Source organism: Hesperophylax consimilis, chromosome 23, assembly GCF_061612785.1.
Source record: "Hesperophylax consimilis isolate HC1 chromosome 23, BYU_Hcon_1.0, whole genome shotgun sequence".
NCBI classification, from domain to species: domain Eukaryota; kingdom Metazoa; phylum Arthropoda; class Insecta; order Trichoptera; family Limnephilidae; genus Hesperophylax; species Hesperophylax consimilis.
Genome location: NC_142858.1, coordinates 1,777,593 through 1,796,340, shown reverse-complemented (window position 1 = coordinate 1,796,340; position 18,748 = coordinate 1,777,593). Strand labels below are relative to the sequence as shown.

The 18,748-nt window shown below is 34.4% G+C and overlaps 1 protein-coding gene across 4 annotated transcripts in view; it reads left to right on the top strand.

Moving 5' to 3' along the window:
• The first annotated feature begins 12,613 nt into the window (after positions 1 to 12,613).
• The window catches only part of trol (terribly reduced optic lobes), a 298,108-nt gene continuing 291,973 nt past the window's right edge, over positions 12,614 to 18,748 (top strand). For all 4 annotated transcript variants that reach the window (XM_089645754.1, XM_089645753.1, XM_089645752.1 and 1 more), the window contains exon 1: positions 12,614 to 12,762. In XM_089645754.1, coding sequence (XP_089501880.1) covers positions 12,709 to 12,762 — 54 coding nt within the window. In that variant the 5' untranslated portion in view covers positions 12,614 to 12,708. The remainder of the gene's footprint in view (positions 12,763 to 18,748) is intronic.

The window sequence follows — 18,748 nt, the reverse complement described above, 5'->3', positions numbered from 1 at the left end:
TTTTTTAAGAAAAATTTGTATGGCGCTGACATTAAAAATGAGGCTATCTCTGGAATCATAAGGTTGGCCGTTCTATCTTTACACACAGATAATACTACTATTTATTTGTATTTTTTGACATACTTCATATTGTGGCGCAAGGTGCGATTTTTTTTTTTTAAATCCTAAAGTTGAAAAAAAATCTTTTTTTTGTTGATGAATCATTTTAATGCTTAAATGCTTTACATATGAGTATGCTTTGTCTAGTTTACAATATTTTATTTACACTGCAAGCCAAAACACTGTGCACAGTGGGCTGAAAATCGCCTTTCATAGACATAGAGACTTGAATTTTCAAGTGTATTTTTTTTGGCTAGAAATGGATTCTGCTGATCATTAATATGCTATAAAATTTTGTATGAAGGAATTGCGTGTACAAATGAAGGAGTCATCATTTTTTTAAGAAAAATTTGTATGGAACTGACATTAAAAATGAGGCTATCTCTGGAATCATAAGGTTGACCATTATATCCTTACATACAAATATACTACTATTTATTTGTATTTTTTTGACATACTTTGTATTGTGGCGAAACTTGTGATTTTTTTTTTTTAATCCTCAAAGTTGAAAAAAAAACTTTTTTTATGTTGAAGATTCATTTTAATGCTTAAATGCTTTACATATGGGTATGGTTTGTCTAGTTTACAATATTTTATTTACACTGCAAGCCTAAAAGCATTTAAGCATTAAAATGAATCATCAACATTAAAAAGGGTTTTTTTCAACTTTGAGGATTTTTAAAAAAATAATCGCACCTTGCGCCACAATATGAAGTATGTCAAAAAATACAAATAAATAGTAGTATTATCTGTGTGTAAAGATAGAACGGCCAACCTTATGATTCCAGAGATAGCCTCATTTTTAATGTCAGCGCCATACAAATTTTTCTTAAAAAAATTATAACTCCTTCATTTGTACACGCAATTTCTTCGTACGACATTTTATAGCATATAATGATCAGCAAAATCCATTTCTAGCAAAAAAAAATACCCTTGAAAATTCAAGTCTCTATGTCTATGAAAGGCGATTTTCAGCCCACTGTGCGTCGTAGTTAATGGATTAAAAGCCATGTTATGTGTGTGTATGATGTAAATATATGTCATCATGTTGTCTGTGAATTTGTGATATTTTAACGATTTCTGTGTTTGTAAGTATGAGTGATTTTACCTTTTTTGATTATATAAATTAAGACATATTTATTTTATTCATACGGAATACAAAAATAATTAAAAGTTCCCCTCGTTGCTTTTTGTCAGCGCGTAAAGATAACTTTGGTAAACTATAAATTCATTAAGCTACGCACAATTGAATGGTGAACGTGAATGATAATAAAGCTTAATTTTGTTTATTAATGTTTTCTATTTTCAAATCACAATAGCATACAACATCGCCACAATGGAATGAATCAATTCTGGGTACCTATTAGTATCTCGCTCACTCGAACTCTGGACTGTGGAAAATCAATTATTTTACTATTTTAATAGGTCCTACATATTCATTGAAGCTTTAATTTTAGTTTTAAGATTGGGCTATTTATTACCCATAGACAATATAGACATACGTACTTGTACAAACGTTCACTTTGAATTCGTTTTGATTTCCCCGCAGGGGTAGGCAGAGAGGACGAACCGCCAAACAACTCGGTGTTGGCACAAACTCCTTGTCTCATTCACATTCATACATATTCTTCTATTATTCTGACTCTTGACATGGTCCGACTCAAGTATCTGATTCACTTCATCGTGCCATGTCTTCCTCGGGCGTCCCCGACTTCTGCTACCATTCACATTTGCATAGTATATTCTCCTTACACTCCTTTCTTCGCTCATTTGCTCTACATGCCTAAACCATCTAAGCGTCCTTTTCTCGATCTTCCTCATTTCGCTTTCGTCAGCCTTGCACTCTTTGATGATCTCCACATTTCTCACAAGATTATGTATGGTTTTACCACAAATACGCCCCAAAGATCTCATTTCTACAGCATTCAGTCTACTTTCATCCTTTCTCTGTCAGTTCCATGCCTCACTTCCGTACATCAGGGTGGGTACCAGCACTCCATTGTGAACTGCAAGCTTCGCTTCTTTGGACATTTTTTTTGTTAGCGCCAACTGCGTTCAGTCCTCCACTAATGGAGTTACCTGCATTTATCCTTCTTTCAATATCTCTGTCAGCCTTCCTATCTCTCGTAAACATACTTCCTAAATACACAAACTCATCCACCCGCTCCAAGTATTCCTCATTCACAACTATATTGCACACTGTTTTCGTACTCTCTCCTTCAAACAACATTACTTTAGACTTACTTACATTCATCATTAACTCATTCTTCGTACATACTTCATTCATCCTAGACACGAGAGACTGTAGATCTTCTATTAGTTTTGATATTTGTATTAGTATAATATATTCTATGAATTCTCGGAGTAACTGGATGAATTTGTGAATTTTAAGTATTATGTTCACTCCAGGAAACTCAGCAGGTTAGAAAAAAATAAAAGAAACTAAGCTAACAGTTCACAGTGGAGAGTTGATTCCAATCCTGATGTATGACAGTAATGCATGGAACTAGTAGAGAAAGCATGAATTCTGTAGAAATGAAATCCATGAATCGTATGTAATGTAAAACCACATTTAACCGTGATACTAAATTGGGGGTGGAAAGATTACAAAGGGATGTTTAGATTTTTTGACACGTGGAGTGGATGAACGAGGGGAGGAGTGCCAGTAGAATATATAACATGAAAGTGAATGGTAATCAAGGACGAATAATAATAATAAATAGTCAAGGATGCCCGAGGAAGACAAATAGTCGGGTCATGCGAAGAGTCTGAATAACTGAATAGTATGGATGAGCAGAGGCAGCTCATGACTTTTGAATGTGATAGAGTGCTAAGTTTGAAAAATTCGACATTATTAATGTTGTTTAGTACCTACAAATCGATTTTTTTTTAATTCAATTTTTTAAATGAAAATTTTGGGGTAATCCCACGGCCAAACTGAAATATCCTAAAAATCTTTTTTAAATATTATCACTCTAGTACACCCAAAAGTCACGAACAGCACACTATATGAAGGCGAATGAAGCAAGGAGATTGTGTCAATACGTTGTGTTGCTGTTTATCCTTTCTGCCTACCCCTTCAGGAAAGTTATTTCAATAAGTTGATATGCTGGTGAGTGGGGTTGTACCTACTTTGTGAGGCTAGGGGTAGTAGCCGGTCAACACCTCTTGTTAAATGGGTGCATATAAGGATTGGTCATCATCACAGTGGTCGGCTTTGGTTCCGATGTGGAACCTTTGGACGCCAAATCTTGCCGGGGGCAAGATATGCCGAGCTCTGCGGTGAGACATAAGAACCCTTCTCAGGGTGGTGGGCATATGGGCTTATTCACAAGTAAATCAGAGTAAAAGACAAGTTTCTGTACATATAAGTTGAACTATATTTCATGATAACAGAGTAAACATTAAGCAAGGGATTTTAAAGGACTTACCCCCTATCAGACCGATTCTATCCTATCTAACTATCTAAACGCGGATGAGTGGAGATCCCTTCCTCCCAGGGGAACGTCTGCTTCGGCGCGGGCGACCGGCCCACCAGCTCCGTCTCTCTTCCAGTCTCCAGCCAGGAAACCAGTCTCCGGTGTCCATCCACCCGATTATTACGGATCCTTTCAAGGCGCGCGTGTGAATGGCGGTAGGCGGCGTTCACGCACCCAAATACAATACTCATCCGAACGATCTAGTATTCCTTAGCGTACTCAAGGTTTGCATGTACGAAGCGAGAGAGGATTGTCTCTTTAAACGTGGATTACATCCCAAACGGAACACGCGGCCCGGTGCACTTTGGCACTCGTTTAATTCACGCGGGTTTTAAAATTGTCGACCGACATTGCGCGTATTTCGGCGCGGGTTTTTTTTGCATTTAACCATTACTCCGCGTATCTCAGGATCGGATGCCTGATTTTACTTTTAAGATTCGTCGCGTACTTGCTCCGAACGGTTTTTTAAATTGCTCCATATAAACTTGGCACCTGACGTTTCAACTGAGTCCTCGCCCAACTGGGCTCCGTTGGAAAGTGTGGAACCTTGCAAGAATAACCCTTTCCCGTTATTTTGCGCCGATTTTATGGCTGTCAAAATAACCATAGACAAAAATCAAAATAATAATTAGTACCTAATTATAATTGTTATGTTTCTAGATATTTTCATAACAAAGTTTTAGTTCGAATTTGAAAAAAAAATTTCATTCACACCCACAACATATTAAATAATTTCGAAAAATATTAAAAAATAAAATTCAAGCAGCTAAGTGTTAAATATATTAAAATGAAAATAATAGTAGTTGTACGCATAAGTACACAGTGGCGTGCATTGATCCTTTACTAAGGATAGGATGTAGATTTTCAGGTGTCGTTTATACTTATTAATCATACCATAATTAACATTAACATTCACTCTGCATGTAAATGATATAACAAAGAGAACTATAAAAATTCTTGGTTTCATATGCAAAACGGCGAGTGATTTCAAGTCACTTGAATGTTTGAAAAAATTGTACACTTCTTTAGTAAGAAGCCAGGTAGATATAATTCGCCTATTTAGTCCCCATTGTATAAAACGCATTCTGACAATATTGAAAGGGTTCCGCACAAATTTCTAAGATTTAATAACTTTAAACTGAATATTCCAATTCAAAATATTAACTATGTTATTTTGATGAAACAACTTAACTTAATAACGCTATCAGATAGGCGGATCATCTCTGACCTTGTACTTTTAAATAAAATTATTAATAATTCCATTGACAATCCTGAAATTCTCGCCAAAATAAAATTTTACGTACCGACTAGGCAAAGTGCTACATTTTTCTGTGACAATTTTAAAACCAACTATGAAGCTCATACACCTATAAATAGACTACATCATTATGACAATAAATTTGGGAATATTGTAGACATGTTTAAAGATTCCGTATTAGTTATAAAACGAAATCTTTTTAATCATTTTACTGAGATGTATGAATTCACAACTCCGTAGTGAATAAACTTTTGTTTTTATATTTATATGTTCCTTAATACATATTTAGCTTTCCGTAATCCACATTATTAATTTGAATTTACCTTAATTTAATCATTATTAATTTGAATTCACCTTAAAAATCATAATTTATTGTAAATTATGTAACACAACTGTATTACTTGTTAACTACTTTTGTAAAAGCCCACTAGGGCGTAAATAAATAAATAATGTATGTAGTATAATAGGAAAATTATAAATAAAAAATATATAAATTTGTCAAGCAGAAACAATATTTCTTATCTTATTACGGTCAAGACATCAGAAATTTCTGGGAAAAATAGCTTTTTTTCGGAAATCTAGGTCACCAGATAGGTATCCACAGCTTCGCCTTTACGAACTGCACGTCACTGGGAATATTATATGTATCTAACTAACTAACTAACTAACCATCACGCCGTTTCCCCTCAGGGGTAGGCAGAGAGGACGGACCGCCAAACAACTTCAGGCTTGGCACACACTTCTTGCCTCATTCACATTCATACATCGTCTCAAACATACTATTCTATTATTATGACTCTTGACATGGCCCGACTCGAGTATCTGATACACTTGATCGTGCCATGTCTTCCTCGGGCGTCCCCGACTTCTGCTACCATTCGCATTTACATCATATATCCTCCTTACACTCCTATATGTATATAGGATATATTTTATATATCTATCTACATATATATAAAATTTTAGTTATACGGTAAAATTCAAATTCTGGCGCGGAGTTTTTTTTCAAACATGTTAAAAAAAGTCCGTTAAAAATACCCACATTAAACCCTTTTATTGAAAAACATTTTATTTATGTGAGTGCTGCACAAGAGTTCGAACTGATCCCGAACGTCTGGAGACAGTGAGACTTTGAGAACCTTAGTAGGGGTATGTCGTGACAAGAAGGAGATAGGGAAGAGAAAGGTGGTGTTCGGGCATATAACCGATGTTTATTTTCAATAATTATTCTCTACCTTCCAGTCCTTGTAAAGTTGTTACCAGTAGAGGGTAAAATTCACCAGTCGATTCAATGCACCGCCTCCGATAAGAGGTTGTCAGGTGGCATTTCAAAGTTCAGTGTAATACGTCGTGGAGTTACGCTGGCAGAAAGACGAACATTGAGGACACCAGGACAAAGGTAGGTCTTTCATTATTCTGGTGGCATCCTCTTATAGATCCCTTCGTTCGCCTTTCGCTAACAATATTTAAGGAAGAAACTCGCGGCCGGAAATATATCCTGTTATTTCCAAGAGCTATCGAAACAGTTGGAGAAGTACCTGGCTATTAATATCTGGTAATCTAACAGCATTTCAATTCTGAATTATGGTCTTGCACTAGAGCGACACTGAGAGTATCTTACACTCTGTTAAGATAGTTAAAGTTCCGAATGTTAACAAATCAAGGCAGCCCTTTGTAGGCACTAGACTGGAGCTTACGATCGCGGGATATCGAAAACCCGGGATCCAGAGAATCTCGGACCTTTGTCGGCACCGCAATGGCGGTGCTGCGCTTGTCGCAATCCGGGGATTATAAGATTTTTGTTGGTTTCACGACCCTGGTTCAACTGTGGGAATATATTATTTTAGTTATTGGCATAACGTAGCAACCGCAAGCGGCGATCGTGCTTCGGAATTAGACATTGAATTCAATTAAAATCTGTCTCTACAAGAATAGCTCGATAGGGTTATTAATTGATCGTCGATTTTATACCAAAATCTATAAAAATTTCTTGAGGTGGTGATAAACCCTTTGTCAGAAAATTTCTCAAGCTGTTCGGACGTCATGAGTGGGGGGGGGGGGGGTCAAAATGATAACCCCCGTGAAAGGTGCTATCGTCAGCGTAGCAAATGATTGGTTTTATTCGCATGAAAAGCTTCAGAAGTGCTTTTTTTCAAATAACACAGGAGGCTCTGAGAAAAAAAATACTGTCATTTTTGGGGATGCTATGTAGAGGGTCTATTGAAGAACATGAAGGAGATGATGTTCTGGGAAGGAAAATGCAGTGGGTCCTGGGGTGAGGAACACGTGAATCCATCCCTCCCACTGCAGTGCGATGGGTTGAGAGAGACCCGCTAGAGAGTTCTACTAGTCTCTCTCAACCAGTCTCTCCCGATCCGACCTGCAATGCAGTAAGTGGGCAGATGCATCCGCCGCCAAGGTCTAAACAAAACCTTACCTTATAAACCCGGGAACCCCTGCTAAGCCAACAAACGTAGCTACTTTAACCATTGTAAAAGTATCGTGAATGATTTGTGAGGTTTTATGCCTTGTTGCGTTACAGTGTCCATCATGTGCTCTGGTGACCCCAAAACATAATCACGTTATTTAATTCTGATAAAGCCGGTTTTACGGCAACTTAGGAAAGTGGTGGTTGGACAGATTTTTGAAAAGTGATATAAAATCATTAATAGCGATTAAAAAATGCCCATAAACCTAACCCAACGGTACCTATTTATCCTAGTTCATAACCTATTGTTCATAATTTTTCATGATTTTTTATCATTTTTCAAAAGTGTGTTAAAGTGGGTTGAATTTCCACGGTCAGTTTCCCTTCGATCATTTTCTCCAAATTTTAGATTACCGTCCACCATGGTTGCAGCATTTTTAAGACTAGTTGTACTAACAAGAAGGTCCATCATAGCATTCATAGTCTGCATCACATGTTGGATCTGCTCATCTGTTTCTTGTGAAAAAAACAAGTCATCAAATCTATGTTCAGAGAAAATAATGCATACAATTGACGTGCCATTAAATTATCTATAATAAATTTATTATTGTGTTACAGAACATGAAAATAAGAAGTTAATATTTTTATTTGTATATTATGTGGTAAAACTTACAGTTATTTTATTAATTCAGAATACATACTTTAGGGAATATAACTGGAAATGCCGGGTAAGTTTTTTTTATTTAGTTATTATTATTGAAGAATATTATATACGTTAAAATAGTTATTTTAATTTCTTTTGGGGTAACTTTCTACATGCATAACACACATTTCACCACAATCTACACAATGTCCTGGCGATGAACGCTATAACGCTGTCCGAAATGTTCGCAGAAGCGCAACCAACTATCTCGTTGGTGCGCAACAGAAACAGCGACGATGACAGTACAGATCCTTGTGGCACCCTCGCATTTATTTGGTGCAGAGAGGAAAAAAAAAGATCAAATACGGTGTGACGTAGTTTAAGGTTTCTTCCCTTTGAGAAAGTACGCAATCCAACCATGCAGGGTTGAATTAATTCCATGCTGCGGTAACTTCCCGAAAAGCGCCCAGTGACCCAGACCCTACCAAAGGCTTTGGAGATATCCAACCCGACGGATTGAGTTTCTTCAAAACGTCCCAAGTACAGCCCTTAAATATTTATTTATTCACACTGTGAAGGCTTTCACATGCACAACATATTTAGGGTAATCTGATCAGGAGTACAATAATGAGTATGTTATTGGCCGAGTTTGGACAATACAAGCAGGTACAATACTAGTTACAGTTGAGAGTTGTTGTACATCCAAGTAATTGTTGTTAAATAAATAATAATAAGAGTACGAGATAGGTACCAAAAGTACCATGAAAGTAGTAGCAGAAAAATATTCAAAACATTGTTGATGTTAGCAAAATAAATATGAGGTGTTTGTTATTAAGCATGTTAGTATTTAGCAAACCTTTATAATGTAAGATTGGGTATTATACAGCACATAGCTTAACATTACTATAAGAATAAACAAGAACGGTTTGTTGTAAAGCAAATTTGTAATCAACAAATATTTATTACGCCCGATTGGGTGTTTTATGGAGCATACAAAAAAAGATAAAGTGTGCGGGTAGGAAAAAATACATTTTGAAGATCAGTTACAAATATTCTAATATATTGATTTTTGGTTTGGTCACTGAGTGGTGGCGGTAAACATCGATTGAACTATATTTATTACTTACTCTGTGTAACCTCTAAATGAACGAATTTTCGAAATATAATTATAAGAAGACTTTGGAACATTATATAAAGCAGTCTGTCTTGCCTTACGCCTTTGTACACGCAAAGTATTAAGGATCCTTAAATCCATGGCGTCTAATCTGCCATACCCTTTTTGAAAAGACAAACTGAATCAGTCATTGTGCGCCTTGATGGTAAGTCAGTCAAGTTTAGTAAATCCATTAAAAAGGTGTAATTAAGATCTTTGATTGGATTTCCTAATTTATAGTTAATAAATCTAAGAAATTTATGCTGCACTCTCTTGAGTTTTAGTTTGTGAATCATATGAAATGGAGCCCGGATTGTCGAGTTATACTCCAGATTGCTTCCATTAACCTAGTGAACAGTAAATTAAATTAATAAATTAATTTTAAATGTTTTATCATCTTCAAAATAAACCCAAAAATTTTATGGCCTTGTTTGTTATTTCATATAAATGAAGAACAAAAGTGAATTTACTATCAAACATAATACCAAGGTCCTTAAATTGCTCGTCTCTTTGTGTAATAATTTTATTGATAGTATATTGATGCATGATCGGATTTTTGATACGGGCAAAAGTTTGACATTTTTCAATATTTATGAATAGTTCATTACGGGTGCACCTTACAAGAGTGGTTCAAGATTTAATTGTAATTCATTACAGTCATTGCGGTTACTAATAGTTTTGTAAATTTTAAGATTGTCAAAAAAATGAGTATCAAAACTCTAACAAAATTGGTGGTTATGTCGTTGATAAACAAGGAAAATAATATTGGTCCCAAATGAGACCCTTGTGGAAAGCCGGTGAAGACTTCAAACTGGTGTAAAAAGTTTAAATTGAATTTAACTGGTATTTTTATTTTGTGCAGATAACTTTCAAACCATCTCAAAATTATTCCCGCTATTCCAAGACTTCTTAATTTTTCAATTAAAATGTTATGTGAGACTTTATCAAAAGCCTTACTTAAATCGGTGTACACTCCGTATGTTTAAAGAAGTTTGTTCAATGTACTAAATAAATATTTCTGATAAATCATTATGTTTGTTAGAGTAGATTTATGTGCCATGAAACCACGTTTTGACGGTGCAAAATTATTTATTGATCTCAGGCGAGAGTTTGGAGAGCAGATTAGATTCAAATAATTTCGGGATTGATGACTGCATACATGTAGGTCTAGAGTTAGAGATATCTGATTGATTACCTTCCTTAAAGATTGGAGACAAGAAGCTTGTTTTCCATTTTTTCGGACAGGTGCCAATTTTATAGATAAGTTAAAAAGTTTAGTAATATGATAAGTCAAGACTGATTTTGATACGAGGATTGGAGGAATGTTATCAGGACCAGCCGATTTGTTAAGATCGAGGGATTTTAACTTAGTTCTATTATAAAATATGCATCACATGTCCAAGCAGATCGCCACACAATCGGTTTGGTCGAAATAGCCTAGGATGTTGTTTTCTAGAGATAGGCAGGTGGTGCAGGAATAGAATACGCAGTTGTAAGGAATAACGTAGATTTGACGATCACCGTGGCGGTGTGGTTGACTCTAGGCCCAGAGGTCATGAATTAAAATTTCGGCAAGAATTTACAAAAAAAAAATATATTTTCGGGCAAAAACCAAACTTCTGTGGACTTATTAACACGATTTCTCTATATGGGATAGGCCTGTCTGCAAATCCGACTTCTTCCCGAAGTCTCGCATCATTCCCCAAAACTAGAGACACCATAGTACCTACAACGGCAATGGATCCGGCCAATCGAAAGCATGTTAAGCTCAAATATTAAAACAAATAACAACATAAAAATGTAATGTAAAGCAACTTTAATAATATTATTCTGCAAGTTTTTTCGTTTTTATTATTGTGACGGCTGTTTCAGCGTTCAAGGCCATTTTGAAATTAATTTATTATCAGAATATTCACTGAAGTTCACTCATTATAATATTTGTAAAAAAACATAATAAAGTTATTTTAAATTAAATTTGAGGTATGAGATTGATAAAAAATAAAACATTATCTAAATTAAAGTATGAGATCGATAAAACATACCAGTAGCTAAATTGAAATAGTGCTATCACTGAGAGTTGTTGTGTATATTTGAAAATGCACACATTTCTGAATTTTTTCCTCACGCGCTATTTTTTTATTTAATTTTTGTGACTAGTTCACACGGTAGCCATTTTTATATTTTGAAATGTGATCTTTGTGTTGTCTCGACAGAATTTTTTCTCCATATTTAAAAAAATGTAATTTTGATATCTTTTTTCAATGATTAATTTTTATGTATTTTTTTTAACTTAATAAAATGTTTTATTTTTCGTATACAGAGTACGATTTGCCATTTTATGTGAAACACGCATTCTGAGAATAAGAATATATTTTTTTCAAATAACTTTATCAAGCATGTAATATGTTCTACAACTGCCAGTTTTAAATCAGGTCTGAAAGTGATAACGTATACAATTTTAAATGATTTGATTAATTATATATTTTAATGATTGGATTTATTTTCTTTTTGAGGAGGAATGTTAGTAAATGTCAAAATGGGATGCTGAGATTTTTTAGTCGACCGCATCGGGAATCACTTGATTCATCACAGATGTGCCTCCAGGAAACTGCAGGAGTTGGAATACCGTTGGGAGTCCTACAAGTTCTTATAAAGGTCATCAACAACAGTAGACCTAACGACTAAAACTGTTTTTCTTATTTTCTCTTATATAATAAATTAAACCCAAAATATCCCCTGAAATCTTAAGAATTGTATCTAGGTACCTATATAAATACCTACATCCTTAATTTTAAAATTTATAGGATTACGTGGACTCGTAGTGGAATCCATGTTCATTCTTACTCTAGCGGGATAAAAACGCAGCATCCAACACGGTCATAACAGTAGCCCGCCATTATTTGTTGTTATTTTCAAAGGGGCGCGGACGTAGCCAAATTAAAGATATGAAATTGTGATTTTTATGAAAATAGAAGAGATGTTAAAATTGTGGTTTGTTTATTTTAACAAAAAATATTTTTAGTTAGGTAGGTACATACTAATTTTTATCATAAAAATCATCTGTGACATAAATTTGACATGTATATTTTCTGAAAGGAGGTTTATACCGGCAGGCGCAACAGCTGTCAAATGAAACTAAATACATGTGATATTTATGAATTGTACCAGCTCGGAGAAGTCCGAGGAAGTCATGGCACGATCATGAGTGAGTATAACGGAACTGATGATTTATGAGTGTAAATCAATCGCGAGGTGTGCTAAGATAAGAGCTGTTTGGCAGTACATCCTCTCTGCCTACCCTTGTGAGAAAACCGGCGTGATGGTTAGCTGGTTAGTTACATTTTCCAAGGAAAATTCATAAACACAAAAACAGTTCGGCGTAAAAGTTTTTTCGAACAAACCCTTTTATTCGAAAGTCCCTGTTTTACCGACTTGCCTCGCGGTCCACGGAGGCTGCGCGGCGCGGGATGCGGTAAGCGGGAGGTGGGGAGGGGGTCGGGCGCCCGCGCTGTGTTCGAAAAGTTCCGAAAAGTTCCGCCGAAGCCGGACCGCCGATTGTCGGCTGCTGCTAGTGCGTTGCGCGATCTCGTCCGGGGTACTCGCGCCAGCGGAAACGCAACAGAATACGCATAACTTCCCGCAGCGAACATGATGGGGGCAAGGCTCCTTTTACTGTTGCTTTTAGCGGCTGCCGCCACGACCGTGAGTAAATTTCACAAATAACATTGCAAAAAAAAAATCGTAAAAAAATGACAATTTTTTTGACAGATTTCTGCTTTTTTTAGTGGTGGTTTTTCCAAATGGTTTAAATAATATGTTGTAAAAGTATTAGTACAATTTAATAAAGCTCCGGAATATGTTTTCAAAAATAATATTTTATATCCTTATACCCTTCAAATAATGTTTTATATCCTTATAAATTGTAAAACCCAATCGTCTTCAACAGATAGTAAAGTATTAACAAATGATAAGTTTTTTATAATTATTGTATTTCTTTCAAATTCTTTAAAAAATGCATAATTGTTCTTAGAAACATGTTCGGTTTTAATATTATTTATAACCTCTAATAACACTTACGAAGATGAATAAGAATGACAGAACTCTTGGATCTTGGCGGTCATTAAAAAATATATGTTTATGCCTACTAAAAATCATCATCAATTCAGCAAATATTATTTTTGATCATTCAGAAAAGATACCCCGAAAAAAAAGCAGATTTTTTTTAACTACATATCTATTTAAAAATGCGACTTGTTTTTATGTTTTCATAATATTTCGTAGGTGTCAATTATACCTATGTAATCTATGTTTTTTCACATATGTTTTGTTGTATTGGACTCTGGTGAAAATTATCTTGTCTCCAAAATTTACTAGCGTGTTTCAGTATTTTACTGAAGCCCATGCGATATATTATAAGTTAACACTTTCATTTTTTTTAAATATTATGTCCCAGAAATGGAAAAAAAATCATTATTCGTAATATCACAAACGTTTTCGTCTCATTTATTGTAATATTTCACGAACAATACCATCCAAGTTGTTTAAAAGAAGTAAATGAGTTTTTAATCTTGCCGAGGTAACGAAAAAACGCTATTAAATAATTTTCAGCTAAGTTATTAAAAAATGTATATTTACATTATTTTCAGAAGTCCGGTTTCATATTGGCGTGAAAATTGTCTTGGGTATTATAAAAAATAACAATTTTATTCTATACAGCTAATGCTGTATTTATTCAAATTCAAATATTATACAAAATCAATCATAAATGTTAATTGGCGGATAGTGAGGGTTTTACTAAAACCACAATCAATTAAATTTTATTAGACTCGAAACCACAAGATTTATTCATTGAAGAACAACATTAAATCTCCGACGTGGTGCAAATTACACTAAAACAGTGTTAACATATATTTTGAAGCTCACGTGTAAAGTTAAATATACTTTAAGGCTCACTTTTCTCTTGTATGGTTACACATTTTCAATGCGCTTTATAATGACGTGATCCTCAAGCTGAAAGCTCACGAGTAATTTGATATTTTGTTAATTAAATTAATTGCTGTTGCCTGCAGACGAAAAGAGAATTCCAAATGTAGAAATTATGAAGGTAAATTATTTAGAACATAAAAAGACAGAATTGTTTTATATTTATTTTGTATCGGAAAGCGTGTAAATTAATTTTAAATACGTTTTAAATTGAAACGACACACAATTTTAATAAAATAAAACAAATGGATTTATAACTGAAGCTCTTAGAAATTGTTGTGCTCCACTTATCTACAAGCAAGCCATAATATGTATTAACTTATGGTTTACGAAATATGTGATATAATTTGGACATAATATATGAAATATGTATATTTTTCGTGCAATCTTCTCGCCGGCCATGACTGTTATCTGCTGTAATTGTGACATTTGCTGACTTTTGATACAACATTAAAGTTTATCGTCCATATTTTTTTTGCAGATAATGTATTTTTAAAATTTTAATTACATTTGAAATTAAAGGTTGTAGGAACAGAAAAAATATAATTTGATAACATTTATTCTTTACGTAAGAAGCAAAGAGACCATTCGATTATTATTGTTTTATTTAGTTACGCAGTACTCTGCAAATTAATGTGATAATAATTCCTAAGAGTAGGGAGAACTTACGTGATGTATCACAAAAAGTATATTATTTCGTAAAATGCAAAGGTTAGTTAGTAAGAGTTTGTACAGATTTATAAGCTGCTGATGCAATTCGGCATATATAAAAATGTGATATATTTTCACCGTCGCAGTTTTTTTATTTTGTTTCCATCGATGGTTTGGTAGGTGTCAATAAGTTACTCTTTTAATTGGGGAACATGTATACAAAAGGTTGATTATGTTTTCCGAGCGCATTAATGCCGAAAACGAAGCGTTTGCCCCTTTTATTCCGAGCAAAGAAAACTTTACCGTAGTTTTGGATCGAAGAGGTTCCGTGATAGAGGGTTAATTATTATGCCTCGCGAGAAGGTATTATTACTATGGATATTAGGTATAATATTCTAGAATTATTTGTAACCTTCGATAGCTCTGCTTTTAAACTTTCGCTCCGTTCAAATAAATAATTTTTAGGTTTACACCACTTTAATGGCTTTATATAGGTGTACAATATGATAATAATATATAATCAAACGTTTAACGATCCTTCGGCCACATCTGTTAGTCATTGTAAAAGAAAACCACGAACTTAAATAGAGAACCATGTTTTCTTGTGAACTGGTGTATTTATCATTTAATGACTGTCTTTATTAGTTTTGCTGAAAAGAAAAATGATATGCATATGCCTATTAACGATTTGACAAAGGTTGTGAGTCAAATTAAAAATAGCAGAAGTTTGGTATAATCTCGTTATTTAGGAGCGACTCGCAGGGTTCGGAAGGAGGTCAACATTATTTATGATATTATGTATGGTCGAACATGTTCTTATAAAATGGCCAGATGAAAGTAATGCTTTTATTTACATATTTGTATGACAAAAACAAATTCAACATGATATAATACAGGCGTTATTTTAACCGCGTTGTGAATACGTAAGAACGTAACAAGTATAATGAAAGAAAGGAATATGTGTTGTTTGTTTGTAGGTATATAACAATACCCACACGATATAACCCCTTTATAGGCGTTGTTGAAACCGTGTTGTGTGAAAAAATGTTGTCTCCAAACATCTGGGAGAGATGCGCATGCGCGAGCACGCCCACACCTGTTGCAGTACTTACAGTAATTTCTCACACGTCTAGACAACAATTATTTACTTCTCTTAAAACTGTTCTAGGAATTTTGGCTGCAAATTGATTTGCGTAACGTTTCAAACACAAACATAAATAACTTCAAAGTTGCACCGGACGGAATTTATTCTCTTGCAGATAACTCATTATTATCATTTTAAAATATAATTTTCTGGAACAACCTACATGAAGTTACCATGTATTGTATTATTACACGAATCAAGAGAAATTTTACTAATTGAAGGATTAATTGTGTGGCGTGCAAATGGGTTGACACATATCATATTTTCATTTTACATAGTCTGTGAATGGATTCTTTCAAGTTATTGGATGACATACTTATAAAGTTGCACTATTTAATATTCGTTAAATATTTTTCTATTATTGCTCTATTACACATTTACACCCTGTGGTTATTAAAAAATGTATTAATAAGTTTACCAAGTTTAAGTTCAGTTTTTTATTCAGTGTACATATTTACGGTTTATCATAATTTATTTTTTTTGCATTTCATTGTCCACTTGAAACGCTTGTTAAATATATCAAAAACTTAGAAGCGGAATTAATCCTCTTCCCGATATCCGATCGAGCTGATACTCGGCCGATATACTCGTTATCGATGACAATACATTCAATCATTTTTTGTGAAAATAACACACACATTAAATTAATGATATTACAGCAATTAATGTACGAAATAAATGTCGGTCGAAAATAGCGATTTGGCTCAGTTAGCACGGTAGATTGCAGTCCCTGGGGAGGAAGGTACAATCTTCAGTCAAACATAAAATATATATTTTTTACATCATCTATCGATCAAAATAGACGTATTGTAATATTTTAATTTTTTATTGCTTTTGTGTTCGAACCGCACAAAAATAACTGCACCTCTTTCGTTAGAACAGCAATCATAAATTTAATGTTGTGGCTCCCTTCATTTTATTCATAAGTAATTATCGAAGCGTATCCTGTTTAATAATTATTGCATTCCAATACAAAATCACTTACGTACAACGATTCGAACCGAACCCAGTAACAATGAAACACAAGGGCTAGCTCGATTTGCTTCGGCGAGTCGGAACCATGGTTGCCATTGAGGGTTCATTTCGAATTTCTGCACAATAAATACAATAAAAATTGGTTCAAAACTTAACGTTAGTATTTACAATTTAAAGTCAAGTTTAAATCAAGTCGTCCCCAAATGCCCCCATTCTTAACTAACTAGGCAGAGAGGATAGAACTCCACACATTATCCAATCCTTGCTTCACTCACACTAAAGTATTTGATTTACTTGATCGAGCCATGTCATTCCAGCAATTTTGTTTTTACACCAAAATGACGACCAAAGTTCATAGCTAATAGAAGAACTATTAGCATTAGCATGTTATGTTAGCATTTTGATGATAGAGGAGATGGAGCATATAATTTGGTTTATTTTGTACAAAACCGTAAAGATTTTTTTTTAAAGTAAACATTTTTTACTACCCGATATTTGGATCCAAAAACGGTGTCTTATTTTTAACATTTTAAAATACACATCTCGGAATTCCATGGGTCATGACACGAATAACGTGTTGAAAACAGTTTTATTGGATAGAAATTACAAATAGAAAAATATTACGCAGAGGACCATACATGCGTTTTCACAAAGTTAAATGCGTTCAGTCCTCCATTAATGGTAACTACATTAATGGAGGACTGAACGCAGTTGGCGCTAACAAAAAATTGTCCAAAGAAGCGAAGTTAGCAGTCCACAATGGAGTGCTGGTGCCTACCCTGATGTATGGAAGTGAGGCATGGAACTGGCAAAGAAAGGATGAAAGTAGATTGAATGCTGTTGAAATGAGATCTCTGATGCTGTTGAAATGAGGCGTATGTGTGGTAAAACCATGTATGATCGTGTGAGGAATGTGGAGATCCGCAAAGAGTGAAAGGCTGATGTAAGCGTAGTGAGTAAGATCAAGAAAGGGACGCTTAGATGGTTTGGGCATGTAGAGCGAATGAGCGAAGAAAGGAGTGTAAGGAGAATATACGATGCAAATGTGAATGGTAGCAGAAGTCGGGGATGCCCGAGGAAGACATGGCATGACCAAGTGAATCAGATACTTGAGTCGGGCCATGTCAAGAGTCAGAACAATAGAAGGGTATGTATGAGACGATGTATGAATGTGAATGAGGCAAGGAGTGTGTGCCAAGACCGAGTTATTTGGCGGTCCGTCCTCTCTGCCTACCCCTGCGGGGAAAAGGCGTGATGGTTAGTTAGTTAGTTAGTTAGTTAGTTAAATGACTTGTCCTAAAATAATTACGCCTTGCAGAACAAGTAACAATGAAAATAAGTGCTTTGGTCGGTGGGCACCTATCTATATAGTATAAATGTATATTGTAATACAAAAAAAATGTAATTTACTATATCTGAATAAATAGTTTCATGGAATGACTAGGCTCGCTTACATACATAAAAAGGTGTAAAATTAATTATTATTATTTTTTCTTGCGACCTCATGATTTTCCTAATATCTATCAAATATATGACATGTCATGTCCCACATTAACCTACCTACCCATAAAAATTAAACAAAACGTTTAGATAATGACACGACACTGAATTATATAAATTATAGTGCGTGTGTTTATTTAAGTGGACCAAATTTAATTGCCACTCGTTCTTTATTTAATAATTGTGATAATAATTGTGTTACGCGAATTATAGATTGAAAAATGGGGGTAGAAGTTTATGCTATACCTACATTAAAACATTTATTTTTATTTATTTATTTATAAAATACATTAAATCACCATACTAGGCGACGCGTGTTTCATGATGATCAATCAAATATAGTCATGTGAGGTCTAGTGTGAAAAAATGAACTGAATATATAAACGTGTTGAAAATAGGAAGGATCACAGTAGAAAATTTATAAAGGAAATATAA